This window comes from Podarcis melisellensis, assembly GCF_964234715.1.
Source record: "Podarcis melisellensis genome assembly, chromosome: 7".
NCBI lineage: Eukaryota > Metazoa > Chordata > Lepidosauria > Squamata > Lacertidae > Podarcis > Podarcis melisellensis.
Window position 1 is genome coordinate 38,777,908 of NC_138539.1, and position 21,468 is coordinate 38,799,375.

The 21,468-nt window shown below is 39.1% G+C and overlaps 1 protein-coding gene across 3 annotated transcripts in view; it reads left to right on the top strand.

Annotated features, from left to right (window-relative positions):
* Window positions 1-19,966, top strand: part of RB1CC1 (RB1 inducible coiled-coil 1) — a 47,797-nt gene extending 27,831 nt beyond the window's left edge. For 2 of the 3 annotated variants that reach the window (XM_081917507.1, XM_081917508.1), the window contains exons 16-24: window positions 5,528-5,681; window positions 6,504-6,612; window positions 6,709-6,949; window positions 8,239-8,293; window positions 10,630-10,677; window positions 14,476-14,534; window positions 15,819-15,955; window positions 17,768-17,838; window positions 18,747-19,966. In XM_081917507.1, the coding sequence (XP_081773633.1) occupies window positions 5,528-5,681; window positions 6,504-6,612; window positions 6,709-6,949; window positions 8,239-8,293; window positions 10,630-10,677; window positions 14,476-14,534; window positions 15,819-15,955; window positions 17,768-17,838; window positions 18,747-18,824 (952 nt within the window). In that variant the 3' untranslated portion in view covers window positions 18,825-19,966. The remainder of the gene's footprint in view (window positions 1-5,527; window positions 5,682-6,503; window positions 6,613-6,708; window positions 6,950-8,238; window positions 8,294-10,629; window positions 10,678-14,475; window positions 14,535-15,818; window positions 15,956-17,767; window positions 17,839-18,746) is intronic. The other variant, XM_081917509.1, reaches the window with a different exon arrangement.
* Window positions 19,967-21,468: the final 1,502 nt, after the last annotated feature.

The following is a 21,468-nucleotide window of genomic DNA, read 5'->3' on the forward strand; positions in this document are numbered from 1 at the left end:
CCAGATGGAAGTGATACATCTGTCCAAGCTGAGCAGACTGAATTCCTTAAGTGAACGATGGAAGAATATTTCTGTCTTTTAAGATCAGTCATTGACAGCATAAAGTGATATTCATAACAATGTTTCTGGCTGCACACAAATAGCTTTAAGAGTCACTGAGTTTTATCAATTGAGATTCTGGCTTTTTAAAATTTGATTTTAATGGGAAAGCAGCATGGGGGAGTTTTTAAAAACCAGCCTGGCAGTTTATCAGGGACAAAATACTACAAAAAAGTGCTCTTAAAATATAACTATAAGGCTGCTTAAAAACCCTGGCACTTGTTTTTGTTCCTATTCACAGGACTCATTTATTCCCCAGATATCTTTTAGGAATTAGGTTTTTTAAAAAAGATTTTGAAGCTGCCCTATCCAAGAGTGAAATTGAACTTTTGATTGATGGATGGAATTTGAACACTCCACATAGGCCTGGTTCTCCCTCTCCACCCCTCTTGTTACCCATAAAAGGAGACCAAAAACTTCTGGTTTAAATTTAAACAGTATCTTCGGAACTCTTAAGAACTGTAATTTGTTTTAAACTTTGGTTAATGAAAATAAGTGAAGGTTAAACTGTGGCTTCTCAAGCTGTCATTTAAGCAAACTACCTTTATTTGAGTTTGGATGTCACAGGGAACCACTGTTATTTTAAAATGGAAAATTGTAGGGAGAGGAGAGTGTAGAAGCCCAAGCCTCAATACAGTCCATTTTTCAGCAACAAGCTGTGGTTTCTCGTTACTTCTAACAGAGCCATACAGTGAACTGTTCCTGAAGGGTTGCCATGTTAGTCAGATGGCGGACTCTGGTTCATGAAAACGAATACAACAGCAATATTAATAGTCTTTAAAGTGGCACAAAAATACGTTTGTTTACCTAAGCACAGTTCTAAGTACTGAACAGTGTTAAAATTGGAACATAAGATTCTAAGAACGTTCATAGTGTGCATAATTTGCATTCAAGGAACCCAGTAACAGACTTTTCCAGAATTAGATACCTGTTTACCAAAAATACTTCAGGCTTCATTTCCTACCTTTTGAAGCATATAGTAGCAAAATAATAGTGGTAACTGTTTCAGCTTTTCTATAAGTAAAGTGATTAGTGGAGCAGCTGATATTTTATTTCTGGGAGGCCTGAAGTGACTTTACGAAGATCACTGGACACCACAATGTCACAACCAAAACAAAACCCAGATATTTGAAAAACTTAAGATGCTGAAAATCTGGCAAATGTATTCACTTCTACAGTTCAGAAGTAGCCTGAAGTAAAATTATGTTCTAAACAGGTTCTTTGTACATATGACCTATGTTCTTTACCTCAAATGAAATACCATGGGCCATCTTCAAATGTGATGTGATATCGAGCTAAGTATTTATGCTTGTTATAATGACTAATTTTCAGTAGTGAAGATACGTTGTTAAAAATTATGCAGTCTAATGATGTCCTATATTTATTTTATGGCTGTTACGCCATTTGTGATAGTCAATGTATATAAATTAGACATTTATGCTCATGCATTGAATACATGCAGTGCTCATGCCTGAAGGGGCATTCCTCAGGAAATTTAAAAGCACTATGTACAATTGCTTACTTGCAACTGAAAGAGCTCTTCTGTTGTTCACTTCATTAGATAGCATATAGAAGAGCAATTACATATATGTCTGTAAGTAGTAATCAGGCTTGTTAAAGTTGATTACCTAGGGTGTGGGGATGTTGAGGGTCTAAATCCAGGCATGCTGATCTTCCAACACGTGATCACTAGTAGCATGGTTATTATGTGGGCCTGGGGCGGGGGGTGGCGGCAGTGAAAGGAGGAGAAGAAGAAACAGAAGTGTATGCATAGGTGTGTGTTTTTCCAGCCAAGTTTCTCTGGACAGAAGAATTTGCTTGCAATGAGTAAAAACATGGGCCACAAATCCAAGAAGCTGTTTTGGCTCATACAAGGGGCTTCTACTGGCTTAGTGGAAAACTCAACAGTTTTTTTTCTTTAAACAGATGACCCACACAGCCGAATGCAATACCACCGACTGCTTTTCAGTTTTTTTATTAATGGGGGAATAGAGAGAAGGGCTTTGGAGGAAAATATTAATGAGTGAACATGTTCACATGCAATCAGGCTATTCCTCAGACTACAAGCCGTGTGTGGCTTTATAGGTTAAGTCAGCATTGTTGTTTTTTTAATTGAGCTAGGGAAACTAGTTTAAACCAAAGAAATCTGTTTTTCTCAATGGTCTTGGTGATCTATTTTGGAATAGTTGAGATCCTCCAAGTAGTCTGCAGAGGCAGCCACATGTACAACACCTTGTAGTTTACACACTGGATGATATTAGAGCTTGAATTACCCACCAAGGAGTCCTGCCACTCACAACACTAGTGATGTGGGGTGGGTATTTTTCCATGGCAAAAAATGCCTGTTTTGTAAGTTGTTTATTAACAATGAATTGATGCCAATTGAAAATAAATATTAGACAAGCTTGGCAGTTTCATTTTTTAGCTTTGTTTATGAAATACCAAAAAAAACCCCCACACATCCACCAATGCAAAATTAGATCATATACCTAGGGCATACTTTGTTTTTTAAAATGCAGATTACCCTAATTTTCATAGAAAATCTTACAATTCTGTGGTATTTGGACAACCCTCAAAACTGTGCAGCAGCCTCAGGTACTTTGTACCACAGATGTCACAGGCTGTTAAGTAGGTGGCAGATCTTACAGCACTCCAAAGCTACAAAAGGTGCCATAAGGAAAAGTGTAACCCAGTCCAGCACAGGTGGACAATGTATTCTACTCCAGAGAAAATCTCACAGGCTTCCATCCACCCCACCCAACTCGTATGGACCCTGCACTCACAACCTTGACATTATTAGCCCAACAACTCTGACCTACTCAGCTAGCTAGACTTTGACTTCCTCCATCTCCACTCAAAGTATTCTCTTCCATGAGTCAATAGTTTGTTCAACATGAATAATGAAAAGTAAGTCTAAGATAGCTTTATTAATGATCAACTACTTAGTTGTTTTCAAGGTTCTTTAGCTAATTTTATATGTACTTTATGTTGGTTTTAGTATGGATTTAAGTTTTTTCTGTTGACAATGTAAGTCTTTTTGACCGTGTAAATTAAAGTATTATGGGTTAATGAAGTAAAGCTTTTTCAAAACCACAGCAGCAGCAGCAACAACAAACTAGCAATCCAAGACATTATCTACTCAAAACTGTTACATGCAGGTCAAGTCAGACATAATGATTTTCTTTAGGCAGCCTGCATTTTTCTCTTTGTGTGGAACTTTTCACATAGTGCAGTCTGGGCCATGGACTGCCACAGGAACTTTCTTCAGTGATCTTGTTAGTAGTTGAGCCAGCTTTTACATCTAGGGTGAAATTTTATGCAGTCATCCTCTGTATAGACACAAAGTGGTGGTTGGCGGGGGGGGGGAGAGATATGAAAGTGTCTTGTTCTCCCTCCACATGGGCAACCCCATGCCTTTTAATCAGCAAAGAGCGAGTTCAGAGTCCAGGGGGATAGGATAGATGCAAGGGAGATTTTATTTTATATAAATCTGTATATATCTATCTATACTCTCTTTTACTCGGGGGGGGGGGGAGATAACTCTCTGTTCTTTTGCTCCATTCCAAGAGTACACAACTTTAGACCACTTGATGCAGGAGTAATCTGGGGTGCTTGCTAGGGATAAAGGCAATCCAAAGCTTTTGGGGCATGGTTGAGTGGAGCCAGTGCCCCCATGGCAAAGATCCTTGAGTATCTGTCTGCTCACCACTCCTCTTGGCCAGAGGAAAAGATTATTTGTCCCTATCCACAAGGATGTGCACCAACAAGATCAGGGACTAACATCACCAGGAAACCCTTGGAATACTTTGTTTAGAAGGTTAAAGCATTGTGCTCTGTAGAAATAGTCCAAGGCTGTTGTTGGGGACAAATAGAACAAGAAGAGATGGTGCCAGGCTCAGGCAACTGTTCAGGTAAAGACTAACCTATCTGGGCATACATATATATAGTTGGGTGCAGGAATGCCTGGAGAAGGGGGGAAAGGTGGGAATGTGGTGGGACAATACAGCTTCCAGTTTCTCTCATGTCTGCAACTGGGTGTGCTAAGTAGTAGAAGCAAACAGTGGTGAGCCATTGTTTGGTTAGAGGGTAAGATTAGGACTGAAAGAAGGCCGGTTCCAAGATCACTGGCAGATCTTGAGTCCGTCTGACATACCTTCACAGAGTTGTTATGAGGACGGAAAGGAACTATGCATGCTGGACGAAGGGCAGGGTTTATTTTTAACCAGGATTCCTCGTTTGAATATAACACTAGGCTGAGATTCTTTGAAAGTAACCTTGGCAGAAGTCCTGGAATTAGGAGAAAGGGGAGGCACATGGATTTTGTTTCTTATCTGGAAATAAACACAGAGCTGCAGCCTTATTTTGTAGATTATAGAACTTGTTTTTTTTAATCGAGCTTTATTATATTCTCAGGGGATTGTGGAAGGGATTCATTGGTACCAAAGTTTTAAAAGCAAAAATAATACATTTTCAGTTGTTGGGGATCAAGCCAGTTTGTGAGGCATGGCCACATCAAGACATAATGTGCTTAGTGCCAAGTTGTTTTATCATATTTAAAATTCTAAATGTAATTTTCATGAGTTGAGTTTGTTGAATTGCATGGGAATTGTGTAATACCGGACTGAAGTGTTTCCACACTATCATCTCAGTAAGCTGAGAGGTTTTACTGTGTAATTGAAATGACTTGCTTAATACATTGCTTTACAAGTAGAATAATTTAGCTGTCTTAACATATGAGAAATAAATCTTGGAGAATATTCAAGAAAGACAGTATTGGAAGCAGATCCATTTCTTACAGAGTTTTTCCCATCTCTTTATTAAAACAAGAATATACATTGTGCTTCCTATGTGGCATGTCAAGACCACTGTGTAACGTGTCTGTAGCTGGATTATTTTGCATTTGAATAATGCTGGTGGTGTACCTGATTCACAAAGCCTCCCTTGCCTGCTATTGTAGTAGGATATATTCAGACAACTATTAACTCTTGAATTTCTCTGACTTTAGAGCAGCAAATTGCTTGATAGTGAATTCCATCTTTGCAATCCCATTATACTGTAATATAGGGATTAATGCAAGTTTAGATCAAAACTAAATTTATTGTTCCTCCTATAACCAAGATTTAGTTTCATTTTTAGATGTTATTTTTTTACTCTCCTATCTTTCCATGAACACACCGATTATTTGCACAACATCTGAACTTTCTCCTGCAAAGTCAAGCAAAAGAAGGCGAACACACCGTGCGCTAAGAATCTTGCTTTTTCCCCATACATTTATCAGGAATGTTTCCCCTTGACTAGTCAGAATTTTGAATTTCTTAGCCAGAGAAACACCAGATAAAGTGATATTGAGGTTTAAGGTTTCCCTTTGTAGTTTGTTCGTACCATCCTGGGCTGGTCATTTAAATTTTCAATGTTTTCCTTTTCCTAGTTCGGTTGAATCATCTGCATCAAGCTTAGTAGCAGAACTTCAAGAAAAACTTCAGGAAGAAAAAGTGAAGTTTTTGGAGCAGCTTGAAGAACATGAGAAAAGAAAAAATGAGGAAATGCAAAACATTCGGACATCACTCACTGCAGAACAGCAGGTAGACGAGGCTGTTTCAAGATTTCAGATTAGATACACTTGGGAGGATGCTTTAAAGTAACTGGGAGCTCCTTTGTTTTTCACAGCCTTAGAAATTCTCATTCCTCAGAATTCCAGGATCTTTTGATGGTTTCCTTATGTCTTTAGCTTGCAAAGAGATTATTGCCTAGCATTTCAGGCTAGTACTGGTTTTCTGACATGTCACATACAGCCACTGCTTGTTCTTATACAATCCCTGTTCATTTGAGTGGAGTTTTCACTGGGGTTCCAAACAACTTCTATTGCATGATTGGCAATTGTGCCACTACATCTGAAAGATGCTGGCACAAGGAGACATGAGCAGCTTGGAGAACATCAAAATTGGATGCATTCTGGGCTTATGCTTCTAAAAAGTAAAATCAAGCAAGCAAGCAAGCAATCACTATTATTATTTCCAAAAAGCATATTTACCCTGCTTAGTCAAGGAAGGCTCACAAAGCAGCTTACAAATTTTGATGATGATAATACAGTCCCTGCAGGCTCACAGTTTTAATGAGGTATAGCACAAAAAAGAAAAGGAACGGGGAAGGAGGTGGGGAAAGCAAGCTGGAACTGAAAGATATGAAGAAGCAGAGCCAAAAGTTCCCAGTCTTTCAGTCTTACCTCTCTCCCTCTCCTGTACCTGATGGAATGGCTTCTGATAGATGGCTGCTAAGGGAGGAGGCCAAAGCTGGTACGTTGTAGCCTCTTCAGAGATTGAAAAGTTACAGTACCTATTTATTTTTTTCATGTCATGTATATGTACATTGTATTGCTTAAAATAATGCTGATTCTGTATTTTCAGACGACGTTTAACACTGTTCTAACAAGAGAAAAAATGAAAAAGGAGAACATAATAAATGATCTTAGTGACAAATTAAAAGCAATAATACAGCAGCAAGAAAGGGATAAGGGTAAGCAAATGTTTTGTACATGTAGTTTGAATCCAATTAATTGCTCTGCAGAATATCAGAATGTTGAATATTACTTGTTGGCTGCCTTTTGCTCAGATCTGATTGAAAGTCTTTCTGAAGACCGAGCCTGTTTACTCGAAGAGAAGAAGAAACTTGAAGAAGAGGTTAATAAGCTGAGAAGTAGCAATTTTGTTCCACCAGCCTGTTTACCTCCTCCTCCAGAACCTCCCGGAGCTTGTGCAGCTGATTTTACAGCAGAAACTGAGCGATTAACGTCAGATACCACAGAAGAAGGAAAAATGGATTCCACGCTGGAAACAAGCATGATGGCTGTAAAGTTAGTACACAAATCTTGAAATAGATATGTATCTGAATGTCAGTAGGCATTGTTTTGAATTTTTTTTTCTTATTTGAAATGTTTGAAAATGCTCCCCCACTCCGCTGTCATGTGAAGCAACTCAAATCTGAGGTGAATAGGCTGTGGGTGCAAGGCTTTCGGACAACCTGGAATTATGGAGGGAATTTGTATTTATATTTTGATCTGATTTGATACATTTTTACATCTCCTCCAAGCTCATCAGGAATGGGAAAACACTAGGCAGGGAGACAGACAGAGAGAGGAGTATATAGTTCTGTGAATGACATCTTTATTTCTTTGGTTATCGGCACTCTCCATTTACTTCCAGTTACAGTGTTTATTTTGCTGTGAGGGATAAAACACATCCATCTACACCTTGTTCGGCTTTGGCAGCATGTGATTTTGGTGGAAATTTGAACAGAAAACAATATTCTTTTTTAAATGCCTCAAATAATTTTCTTTATTCATAACTCTAACCCGTCCACCATCCTTCTATAATTTTTGCAGGCACCATATACTGGCACCTTTTCCTCTTTTTTTTGGTCATGTTCATGGAAATTGTTTGCAAAAGTACATAGGAAATCATTGGGCCTCTTTTTAGAAAACAAAAACACCTCAGACTTTAAAGGGTCCAAAATCTGAGAGCTTCATTCCCTCAGAAGTGACTACGGTGCCTATAAATATACAATTCTGTATAAAAAAATGAAAATTTAGACTATACTGTAGATGTCATAGGAATTGTTGGTTTTTACCCTATGTCTTGGATCCAGAGTGAATCATCAAGTCAGTATAAGCCACTGACCCAAAGAAACCCCCTCTTCAAACCAACCAGGAAGGTCCAGAATATTTCTTCTGGACACAGCCCTACTATATTAGCACATGGAAGTGTTTTCACTGAACTGTGTTATCATGTGAAAACTAAAAAGAGAACTCACCTGGTATAAAGACTCTCTCACCTCAGAAATGGTTGCCGAACTGCCTTTGAAAATCCAAAAGAGCACAATAGAAATACCATGCATGTTTTCCAAGGTATTGTGATTAATTAATCTGCCTGGATTCCTCGTTCTTTTTGTCACCTGCTATTTAGGAGCGGGGAATATACAGCATGTTAGATACACTGGAGACACAATGTATCATGTCAAGATGAATATAATATGGCTTATCTTCATTTTCTTGTGACATATTAATCTACTAAAACCCTCTATTTGACATATTTTCCTATTAATGAAGCTGCGCATCTTGTTAACCATTTCTTATTTTATTTTTAGTGAAAATGTGCAGATTTTGTCAGAGGAAAAACAGAGGATAATGATGTTAGAAAAAGTGAGTAGTTTTTGCTCTGGTTACCTATTTATTGCCTTCAAGAGAGATTAGGAACCTCTGTGTTCAGCTTCATGTATTAATGTATTGTCATACATTTGCTGAAATAAGGTGGGCTGGAACCACATGGGAGCTAACAAAAGCAAAAGTCCTAACTTCTTCTCGTCCATTGTGATTGCCTTTTTTCTTATGCATAAGAAAAAAGATTGCCTTTTTTCTTATGCATACCGCTACTGGTTATTTAGGGAACGTTTGCCTGTGATTTCAGGTTGTTGTAAGAATGTTTGTAAGGGCTATCTATATCTAATGTAGTGCTAAGCGACTTCTTCCCTTAGTGCAGGTGTTTACACTAGCACAATGGAACTCTATTCCCCTCTACCCTTAATCTGTTCTGGGAGTTTATCCCAGATTTGGGAAGGGTGTGGGTTGTACTCTGGCAGAGGAGAGAGTTCCATTGCGCAAGCTTATATCCTTGTGTTAATGGAGTGAGTGCATTGGATGCCACCCTTCGACCCTCTGATTTTAAGATACTTGAAGATGCTTATTTGGAAGAAAGACAAATTCATCCATTGGTCCTATCCAGAGTCATACATAGCAGCTTTAATGACGCTGAATTCTATTTTGGATGCATGATGAGCCTGAGTTGCTATTTGACATAGCACGAACAGTTCCCAAAGCACTGACAAAAACTGTGTGTGCAGTTCGAAGTGCAAGATACAGAGAATCCAGCCCAGGAACTGCATGTGCTGCACTTGTTTGCACATGTGGATCCTGGTCAGCCAGAGATCTGCTCACAGCAACATGACCTTTGCTCACAGGAGCCTGTTGTGTTTTTGTTTTTTGCACAAGCCTACCTTGCTACCATGTTTGCTGTTTATTGAGCAAACCTGTTACTGTGTTATATGTAATCTGTAAGATCTGTAAGTTAATTATCCTATTAATTCTTAACTAATGTAAATTCATTGTCCCATTCTTAAATCAAGTGAGTTCCATAGTTTTACTTTGACAAACACCTTTTTAAGTATTACTGAGTAGTAACACAACTGTTACTGCTGCTGGATGTCTGAAAGCATTTCCTCATTTTAGGATGCAGCTGGATGACTGAAAGCATTTCCTCATTTTAGGTGCTTAGAACTATTGGATCAGAGTCAATACTACCCTTTCATATTAGGACATTTAAACTGATTCCTGTTAAAACTAGAAACATAGGAATAATTGTGGTTACTTTGGCTTTCCAATTAATACACATTTCATAGGTTACTGAGAAAAAGCAGGGATGTAACACATGCTTTGTATCCAGAAAGCCCCAAGTTTAATCCCTAACACCTGTAGTTAAAAAGATGTCAAACAACAACTGGTTGTAGATGTGTTGACTGGTTTTTAAACTTGTAATACAGATCTCGCCTACCCAGCCATATGCCAGTAAAAAAGGGAAGATGAATACTTGGATCTCACCCACCTCCAGTCAAAGCTGGTGTGGTGATGGTGGGAGAGCTCATCTATAGAGATGACTGTTTTCAAATTCCTCCCCTGCCCTCAGACTGCAGGTCATAAATTGCGGTTGGGACGTGTCTTAGAAGCTCGGACACCATGGGCCAAATTAATTTAACAGTATCAAAGCTTTGAGGATTTCTTCTATCTTCTAGAACTTCCTGACAGTAAGAGCTGTTCGACAGTGGAATTTGCTGCCAAGGAGTGTGGTGGAGTCTCCTTCTTTGGAGGTCTTTAAGCAGAGGCTTGACAACCATATGTCAGGAGTGCTCTGATGGTGTTTCCTGCTTGGCAGGGGGTTGGACTCGATGGCCCTTGTGGTCTCTTCCAACTCTATGATTCTATGACTTCTTTGCTAGCCAATGAGAGAAAATTTAACTTTCATGAAATCAAAGCTGAATTTCCAAGTTATGTAACTACTCGGAAGAAAAATGATTCAGCTATGAACATCATTCTTTGAGTTCATACTTAATAGATGGCACAGCTGGTATGAATTTCTGTTCCAGTAGGCCAAATCTGATCTGAAACATATTCAAACCCACTAAAGTACATGGCACAATAAATAAGTGTGGGTTATACACTTAACTGTGTGCGCGCACGCGCGCACACACACACACACACACTTACATCTGTAGTGTTTTTAAAAAACAGAGCCTCTAGCAACACAACCCTAAACCCGTTTACTCAGACTTTAAGTCGCACTGAGATAAATGAGCCATCCTCTCCCACATAAGTATAGAATTGCAGTCTTAAAATATTGAAAACATGCATATGAAGTTATAAAACTAATATATGTAAAACTATATTTAAACAAAATGTTGAAAGGTTTGTGTTATGCTGTTTTATAGACGTTGCAGTTGAAAGAGGAGGAAAATAAGAGGCTTAATCAAAGATTGGTAAGCATATAACAAAATTATGTGTTTAGAAAACAGATGTGGTTAAACAGGTAGGTTTTTGCCACTCTTGGCTTGTGGCAATGAGACTTAACTCAAGAGGGTATGCCTTTATAATACAGCGTTAAGCCAGGCTACATTTGGATGTGATGATCCTTGTAATTGAGAGGCCCAGGAAAACTGTTGAGGAGTAAAAAATAATAATTAAACCAATACTTTCAAAGTGGTGGGGAGAGCAAATATTCCTTTTTAAAAAAGTTATTTTTGTTTATTTGATTTCTCTCTTTTTAAAAAAAAAATCTAAGACATTTCAGAATTTGAGGATGGGAGTAGTTTTTCAAAGAAACAAGGAAAATTATTCATATGTATGTTTGTGTGTGTGTGTGTGTGTATTGCTTGAAAATAAAGCTAGCAATATATAGTGAGGAACAGCCTTGCCAGAAGCAGTTCCATGGGAGTTGCTAGGAGCTGATCTAGTCTAAGATGTATGATCTAGAATTGTGATGCATTAGTCTAGAAGCATGATGTCATAACAGGAGAGATGTGGCTACATGGGGTTCTGGAACTCATAGCACTCATGAAAGCTGCTGGTATTCCAGCACTAAGAGTGTTTATTAGATTTATTTATGTTTCTGTTTGTGATTTGTGTAAAGGACTTTGACTAGGTATGCAGTGGTGTTCATTTAGGGATGGTTGGCAGTAGACTTGATTGATCAATTGATTAAATCATTCTTGATTAAAGATTATTTCAGGAAGGCTTGTCCCTCATTGCTGAACTTCCCCACAGTGTACAGCCATCAAGGAGTGCTGGGAGTATAGAAAACATGCCTTAGAACGAGTAACCTGCATAGCACCCTCCAGATGTAGTCGGTCAGGGATGATGGGTGTTGTAGTCAGTCAGCCATGTTGCCGGGGACTGATGGAAATGATAGTCCAGCAAAATCAGGAGGAAACCACATTGGCTACCCCTGCTATTGATGCATCCCCAAAGGCTCTGCAAAACAGAGAATATTCAGCAGGCAAGCTGGAGTCTTGCCTGGTTTCTTTAATGAGATTTTGTAACCACTTCATAGGAATAGAAATATTATAGGTTTCTAATTACTTTGAAACTAAGAATCAGTGATACTGTAATAGTTTTGCATAATAATGATGTTGAAGTGCAGTAAAAAGTAGTTTTCATTGGAGGTATTTTTCACTGGCATTCTAAAATACTATTGGTTGGATCCAACATAGTACTACAGTAAACATCCCAATGGTAATCCTTGTGCGAGTGCAGTTATTGAGTTGACTACCATCCTACGTAATCCTATCCATTTTTACTTGTAAAGTACGTCTCACTGATTTAAATAATTTGCTTCTAAAAGTTTGTAGCCAAACTTTCATTTAATGGCAAACTTTCCTTTTCCCCCTCATGTGAAGTCTAATATATCTTATATTGTTCCAGTTACAGATAGGTAGCCGTGTTGGTCTGCCATAGTCAAAACAAAAAAAATTCCTTCCAGTAGCACCTTAAAGACCAACTAAGTTAGTTCTTGGTATGAGCTTTCGTGTGCATGCACACTTCTTCAGATACACTGAAACAGAAGTTTCCAGACCCTTCTATATAGTGAGAAGGTGGGGAGGGGTATTACTCAGAAGGGTGGTGGGAATGGGTGATGGGCAATCACAGCTATCTGCCCATCACCCATTCCCACCACCCTTCTGAGTAATACCCCTCCCCACCTTCTCACTATATAGAAGGGTCTGGAAACTTCTGTTTCAGTGTATCTGAAGAAGTGTGCATGCACACGAAAGCTCATACCAAGAACTAACTTAGTTGGTCTTTAAGGTGCTACTGGAAGGAATCTTATATTGTGTTCAGCTGAACACTAACAAAGCTACAAGAGAGCATTTGGGAGTTGGATGTATGATTTAAAGACCGTTTTTGTCAGTAACAGAAGTTTCACAAGGGGAAAACAGTAACTTAATTATTTCACAAGTAAGCACGAATAATCTAAAGCTAGTTTTTGCCAGTCCATGGGTAATTATAGCTGCTACTTGGTTTTGAAGCAACTAATGTAGCAGCCAAGAGCATGACTGCATTTTTTCTTGATACTCCCAAGATTTTATCAGCAAATGCTTCCTTTCATTTACGTCATCATAAAGAAGAGATGTGAAGTACATTCTCTCAGCTCGGATGTACTGTGAGAGCAAGGATTTATGTTCAGTTTTCCATTGATTGAGAGTTATTTTAGGACCCTCTTAGTATCTACGAGGTGCAGTAAGGAAACAGACCTCTTTCATCTAGAGTCACTGGAACATGTCATTTTTGTGACTGAGACTATGAAAAACCCTGAGTTGAAATGTCATAAAATAAAGGAAAGATTCTAAAAGGTGTGGGGTGACCGGACAAAAGCGTATATATTCAGCTTTTATGTTCCATATGGACAGAAAGTTACACTGTCAACATAGCAGAACACAAATTGGTTGCCTCTTAATAGCCCTGTCGAGCATGTCGATCTTTGGATTCAGGCCAATATGTTGAAGAGAAAAGCCTAACAGAGGAAACAGATGATAAAAGTAATTATTTTATATACTGAGACTTAAGGCCAGATCTGGTGATGAGGCACATAGTTTTTAAAAGCCTTGTTTAAAATTATGATGAAATAAGAAAGCATGTTAATAAACTTATTGATGGTGGTTGGACCTGGAAATGCCATGAAAGATTTTTACAATATAAAATAGGTGATTCCCCCCCCCCCCCATTTACTTTTTGTTCGTCTCTTTGAAATGGTTGTGCACAGAATGGTCCTTGGAAAAATTATACTTTTAAGAGAAGTTTTATATTGTGTGGAAATGATTTTGATGCGTCATTGAATATGGGTTTCAGTATTTGATGTAAGTGTCCATGCTCTTTTGGTAGCGGTGTGAATGCTGAGCATAATTTGGTCAGCTTCTGAAGGTTTTCCTTTCCCTTTTGGTGTGTGGGGAATAGTCCTGCTTGCAGTCTTTTCATAGGCATCTGGTGAGAACAGCATACCGAGCTAGTTGGACCTTTGGTTTGATACAGCAGGACTCCTGTTATATTCTTGCCCGTTTGACTCAGAGTGAAGTACTCACTCCAAGCCCAAACAACAGGGGTGAGCAACCTTTTTGACCCCAAGGGGCTGTAGGCAGGATTGGCAGTAAGTTGAGGACTGCGTGCTTACATTCATGTTTGTGTGTGCACATACATGCCCTACTGCCACACACATCCTCACACAGAAACCTTGTCACAACCTTCCCATCACACTCTTTTTCATACAAGTAATAGTAAAAAGGAACTTGCTGCTGCTGCCACCACCATCCCAGTGCATTCACACATTTTTGTTTCATTACTGAACCTCTGTCCTCATTGCCTTCCTTTTTAAAATTGAGTTTCACAGTGGCAGGTCAGTACAGTACCAGCTATTCAGTTAATGCCATTCAAAGTTAAATTGAGTACAAGTGAATGATCATCACCATATGCAGATTCTCAGTTGGAACTCCTGAGTGTAGCTGATCCCTGCAAAAAAAATCTAGCACCAATGCAAGATGTGCTTTTGGTAGGAATCTTTGTGGCCCCACTCATCTGTCAAAAATAGCCTGTGAAGAGAGAACCAGTTTTGCATCCAGGCTATTGGTTAAAGAGCACTCCGGCTATGCCTTCACTGGTGTCTGGTGTGTCCCTAGGCAGTCTAATAAGTGGTAATAGAAATATCTTACAATATTGACCCTATAGCGAGAATATGTTGCAGAAACCCTTCAGAAAAGGATAATAATAATGCTGTCTCATTTTTGCAGATGTCTCAAAGCATGTCTTCGGTGTCTCTAAGACATTCTGAGAAAATTGCAATCAGAGAGTAAGTATGGGTGTTGATAATGGTCAAGTATTTTTTCTTCTTTCTGTTTTATTGAATTCTTTTTTAAAAAAATCCTCCTCTGGTAAATGCTTTTTAAAGTTCTAATTGAGTGCAGACTGAAAACAGTATATCTGAAAAGCTACTGAGTAAGTCAGTTCTCTGCCTTGGTTTATTTAATTGTTCCTATTGTTTTAGGCAAGCATCAAATTGCCCCACCCCACCCTGGGTGTCCTTTTGAAAAAATGCATTGTTTGTGTTGGGATAGATAATATCCTAGAATTAAACTGCCAAATACGAAAAACCTGGTTGATGTCATTCAAGAGATACTGGTCTGCATCCTTAAGGGAGTACTCTCCTGTAGAGGTTCCCCACACACAACTGTGCAACTGAAAGTGAGGATTTGAACATGTCTTCCCACTTCTACTCTGATACTACCTACTGCACAGTACTGGCTGTATTTTTTAGAACAACAGCCCACTACATATGTACTTTTGTTTTACAAAGTCATATAGAAACGCCTAATGGGATGCAGTTTGTTTTATAAAGTTGTCCTGATCCACTGGCTCAAAGGAGGGCTTGTGGGACTGGTCAGATGCAGGGATACCAAAGAAGGATGTCAAAAATGCCAGTGACCAGTTCTAGTGCTTTATTTTGAAAAAGGTGGGGACTTGCAGCCAACCAGCCTGCCAGGTCTTCCAGCCTTTACAAAAGTGGGGTGGACATCGCAGTAAGGAGGTGGCTTGTCCGCACCCAAGGAGACATGTATATATCCTTTATGCACAAAGCAACATACGTGAGTTTACCCAGAACCTCCCATCACACCTGGCCAGTGAGGCCATAGGTGGCAACTGTCCAAAGCTTCTCCCTTCTCTGGGCCTAGAGCCCAGAGCCCACAGATAAGCACAGCATCAAAGCAAGCCAGTTAGCATATATCAAAGCAAGTGAATATAAACATCTATGAGCTCATTTGTGCAACAACTGCCAATTAGTTTGGGGTTATCTTGACTACCAAGACAGTGTCTTCCAGAACATTTCGCCTTTGGTTCAACACAACAGTCCCCGATTCTGGCAACATGTCCATACCTAGCTGGTGAAAGCAAAAACTACATAATGCCTCAAAAGCATATCACGGCACCAAAGTGTGTAAAGGGCATAATGACTCAGGCTGCAATCTTGTGGTCCCTTTCCTAGGAGGAAGCCCACTGAACTTAGTAGGGCTTTTCCCTGAGTAAACAAAAATACAATTGTGCTGCTTTTCTTCTGAGCCTTGTATTTTTTATCCAGTTTTCAGGTTGGCGATTTGGTTCTCATTATTTTGGATGAACGTCACGACAACTATGTATTATTTACTGTTAGCCCAACTTTGTATTTCTTACACTCAGAATCTCTTGCTGCACTGGATCTCAAACCAGGTGAGTGTGGTAAGTGTCATAACTCTGGAGAGAATGTTCTTCTGATGCATTTAAATATTCAGTCTTGCAATAATCTGCTTAAAATTTATGTTTGAACATGTGAATGCATGTATTACATATACGTGTTGGAGCCAGTATATATATAACCGCTGGCTAGTGCATGATTCCCACATCTTATGAAAAATGTAAACATGAAGAGGGAATTGTGCACATTCTCCAGTCATTTTCCAGCAGGACTTATTGAATGCTTACAAGTTGATAGTATTTTGTACATATATTTTCCATGCATTATCTCCAAAGGTATTTGAGTGGGGCATTGTATACAATCTAACTGCATTTTTTACATTTTCTGGGCAATGTGCACATTTGCCAGCCATTATGCAGATGTACCAAGAAACATACCCTTTGTTTCTATCTGTAGTACAGAGGTGGGCAATCCCTTGCTGCATACTATGTCCAGCCCACTGTTTTAATTTTATGCAGCTTGTGGTGTCCTCTCCTGCTGATGAACTGAGCAGTGGGAGAATGAGGGTGTAGCCGCTGTCTTTTTTCTCCTGCTATTTAAGTGTTCTATGCAGATTAGTTGAGCAGCATTGAGGATGGAGGTTTAATGCTTTGCTTCTCTAATGAGTAGTAGGGAAGCAATATCTGTGGGTGGGTGGATTTGAGGAAGGTGCATAGCTGTCAACTTTTCCCTTTTCTTGCGAGGAATCCTATTCGGAATAAGGGAATTTCCCTTAAAAAGGGGGGAAAGTTGACAGCTATGGGGAGGTGGCATGAAAAAAGATGAAGAATCAAAGTATGCCCCACTAATTAATGTCCATGTAGCTTTAAAGTTGCCTAAGGAAGTTTCCTACAGTGCTGGATTGGGCAACTGAAGTGTAGCAGAGATGAAGGTGAGCTGTCTGCCTGCTTTTATCTTCTATTGCTCCTTGGTGAGAGTAGATCCCTCTTACGCACCATATAATAAACCAATTTCTTTTGTCAGTACAGTTATACCTCAGGTTAAATATGCTTCAGGTTGAGCGCTTTTGGGTTGCACTCCGCGGCGACCTGGAAGTAATGGAACGCATTACTTCCAGGTTTCACCGCTTGCACATGCCCAGACGGTCAATGACATCACGCGCATGCGCGGAAGCAGCGAATTGCAACCTGCAGATCCGGGTTGCTTTCGCTTCAGGATGCAAACGGGGATCCAGAACGGATCCCGTTCATATCCAGAGGTACCACTGTATGTCGCAAAAGGATGACAATATGCCACTATACACATTTTTGCTGGTATACGCTTTTTCAAATTCAAATGCAAGATTATGAGTTTAGAATATTGTACCAATTTGAGTTAACATTTTGTATATGGAAGTTTTTTATTCCATCAGATAATTAAAATTAAGATTATAATGTGCCTGCTAGATAAATGGCCATGGACAATTTTGTGCCTAAAGTAGCGCCTAGGACTTGCTGATCGAAAGGTCGGCGGTTCGAATCCCTGCGGCGGGGTGCGCTCCCGCTGCTCGGTCCCAGCGCCTGCCAACCTAGCAGTTTGAAAGCACCTCCGGGTGCAAGTAGATAAATAGGGACCGCTTACCAGCGGGAAGGTAAACGGCGTTTTCCGTGTGCGGCTCTGGCTCGCCAGAGCAGCGATGTCACACTGGCCATGTGACCCGGAAGTGTCTCCGGACAGCGCTGGCCCCTGGCCTCTTAAGTGAGATGGGCGCACAACCCCAGAGTCTGTCAAGACTGGCCCGTATGGGCAGGGGTACCTTTACCTTTTACCTAGTTTGGATAATATCATGCCACAAGTAATAAATATTCTCCTTCCAGCTTCAGGAGCATCTCGAAGACCTTGGGTGTTGGGAAAAGTGATGGAAAAGGAATATTGTCAGGCAAAAAAGGTAAGGATAGATATTCAGTTTCAGCATGGCTCATTGAAAATATTTGCAAGATTTCCTTTTAGTTAAGAGGGAACTTTACCCTCATTCTTACTCATAACTCTGTTTTAAACTCAGTTGTAGGAGTAATATTTAAAGTACCATATTTTTCTGTCTGTAAGATGCCCCCTATTTTGGGGGACTCAGATTTAAGAAAATGGAGGGGAGATGTATCTATACATAAGACGCCCCCTAATTTTTGACATTATTTTTTAAGGGGAAAACCTAGTCTTATACACGGAAAAATAAAGTAATTGTTAGCTTTTTAATTCATCCCTCACATATCATAGCCATCAACACTACTATTTTTTATGAAAGTGCTCTGGATCAACTTCTTAAGTCTAAAAGCTTGGCTAACTATGAAATACTTTTAAATATCTTGGGGCAAGTACTTCAGTAATTTGCTGAGCTGCTGCCAATAGCTAATCAAGAAGCAAGTGCTTTGAGGTGTCACAAAATTACATTTTTTTACCCATAGCCCACTAGATGGTGAAATAGTAATTTACCTCAAAAGGAGATTCAGTTTCACTTAATGTACATTAAATACCTTATTCTGTTAAATTGGGTAGATTTAGTTACATTGCCCATTCACAGAGAATTTCTGCATATTTGACCATTTTCACCTTAAAGATACTGAGCTTGTCAAAGGACGCTTGATTTATATTTAGCTAGTGTTATTGTGCTTGCATGAATTAGTGAACCATTATTGTGAATAAAAACAAGCTGTGATTATGGACTGGGCTGGGGGGAGGCCATTCAGCTGCCAGCTCAACCATGCTGCAAAGAAATGAGATGAAAAAGTATTGTCTTCTGACTAGCTCTGGTATATTTCAAATAATTCTTTGCATATGTGTGTTTTTGTTTTTGCTTAGGCACAAAACAGATTTAAAGTTCCTTTGGGTACAAAATTCTACAGAGTAAAAGCAGTGCCATGGAACAAGAAAGTATAACACATGATGGAAACTCCTCATCACCATTTTTTTCTGGCCTGGCCTTCAGTGCTCATTCACCACTCCCAAGTAGCAGGCCATCATCTTTTTATACTGAGGTCCCATGACAATGCTCCACAATGTAATACTGTCCCCCCCTCCCTTCTTCCTTTTTAACGTGTTACATTTTAGAAACAAGGATTTCATCACAACGTCTGGCCTAACTGTTCCAATTTTTTTTACCTGGATAACTTTAGAAGTGTGGACCAAATGAGTTCATTTTCTGAAAGGGCAAATCTTACATATCATGGCTTATTTACTAGCCATGCTAATAGCCTGTTAAATATACATTAGTTCCTATTAGGTGTTAAATGTTAGCTACCATTATTACCAGCATATGACCTTTTGTGAAATCATTATCAAAATACTTGCACTCTTTAACAGATTCTTTATAATATGTATAAATTCATCAGTTATTTAAAGAGGAGTGTTCATTGCATGCAGATAATCATAAGTTTCTTCAACATGAGTTTGCCTCAGTAGATGAAAAGGTAACTACTGCAACTGGTGTTACAAAGCCCTTTAATAGAAGAGAGAGAGAAGAAAAATGTTGGACTGATACGAAACAGCAATAGGTAAAGCTTTTTCAAAGGATTGATCACAGAATTTTGAAGGGAAGCAGATGTGCTCTTGTATTTAAAAGAAGCACCTGAACCTTCCCAAACCACAGAGAAGTCTTGTATTAATCTATTTAGAAAAATCATATTGATAAAATTATATTTCATGGCTGAGGTTCAGGAAAAAAAGAATCCATTGTACATTAACTATGAAAAGGTCATTGAAGTAACAAATTATTGTATTGTAAAAGACACGTAGAATTTTCAAACAATAAAGATTTGAACCTGTAAATGTCTAAATGGTCTGCATGCTTTTTAAATGCCCGTGTGGTACGACAGTTCTATCCAAGACCGTTCTTGTAAATTTTAAATTTAAATGTATAAGATAATTTGTATGAATATAAAATGCCTGTATTATTTCAAAAGAAACAGCATTCTGAAACTTTCAGTGTATGGCAAAGCTCATAATTCTAATGAGAGTTCATGTTTGCACAGCAAAACATCTAAGTAAAATGGTTCAAATAAATTGCTTGGGACAAGGCAAAATAGTGTTTGTTCTAACCATTTTTCTTCATGCACAGTATCTTCCTAACTCTTCTTTGTAATTCCATAGAAGAATAACTGTAGAATTCAATCTACATTTAATGTCCAAGAGTTTCAAAACTTCTGGAAATCTTGTGAACTTTATGTAACCCTGAGCTCTTTGCTCTGGATATAGGGGCACTATAAATAGACACTTGATGACAAAGATACACATTACTGCACTTTCTCTTTTCACCACACAGAAGTAAAATAAGCAAAAATAGCAGTGGCCCATTTCAAATGTTATCATTCCACTCTGATGAACTGTGGGTCCATGGGCAGGAAGAAGCTGTTTCCTTGCATCCCTGGTTTCAGTGAAGATTTTTGTTGTTTCTTAAGCCCCCAGTTTCCGATGACACCCAAACTGAGTGACTGTGACTTGAGAGCTCTTGCCAAGCTATGATATGAAGCCAGGGTCAGATCCTATCTTCATACCTTGGTTTGTGGAGATATTTCCTTTTGCATATTCTGTGTAAGGCAGGCATGTCTAAAGTCTGTTTTGGGGGCCTAATCTGGCCCCCGTGGCAGGATATGTCCTGGGGTAAAATTCTAAAAAAAAAAGCTGAACAATTTTGGGGTAAACATTTTTTTAAAAGCACAACAACTGTGGTCGGCCCTCACGCATGTTCACTTTGGTCCTCTTTGGAAAAAAGTTTGATCCTCTTTGAAAACGTTTGGGCACCCCTGGACTATAAGGTCTCAAAGTGGCGGGTGGGGTGGTATTTTGTTTGGAGAGGGAAACTATAACTGAAGTTGGACTTCCTCCTTGCAAAAAAACCCTGTTAATTCAGGACACTGAAAGTGAGAAGGCAGAAGCAGGTGCCACTTTGTGCATCCACCTATCAGCACTTCTCATAACATTTGAAGCCACTCCTCTTTTAAATTACTCAGAACGGAACGTACATTCCTGTAAATGCTCATCCTGGGAAGAAGTTGTTCCTTGCTTACACCAGGCTCTCAGAAGAGCTATAAGAATATTAAGTCATAGATTTAAAATATAAACACACAGTGATGGCCTTGGCTTTTCAGGAATATTTGTCATCTGTTTCATTTTATAATCTTTATGTGTGTCTAAAATGGAAATTCTGTCAAACAAAACCCTAACATATTCAGTAATGATTCTGAACAGTCAGCTGAAAAATATGCAGTTTACATACTTGTTGGATATCGCAGCCTGACTAGCTTATGGAAGTATGAGTGCTATGCACTGCCACCTTGCTTCATCTAACTCCACAACAAACGTCATCTATATCTTCGTAATTTGAATAAACAGCACACGCACAGTGAGGAGGTGGTACTAAATTACTCAGTGGTTCCTTTCCATTTCTCATGTGCCATTTATATACGTTTTTCATTTCCGTTAGCTTCTTGTATCTATCCTTGATGAGAAAGTGCTAGTATGCATTCTCTTGATCATAGAAAAAAATGGAGCTAATCGACTGTCCTTCATTAATGCTTTTAATTGC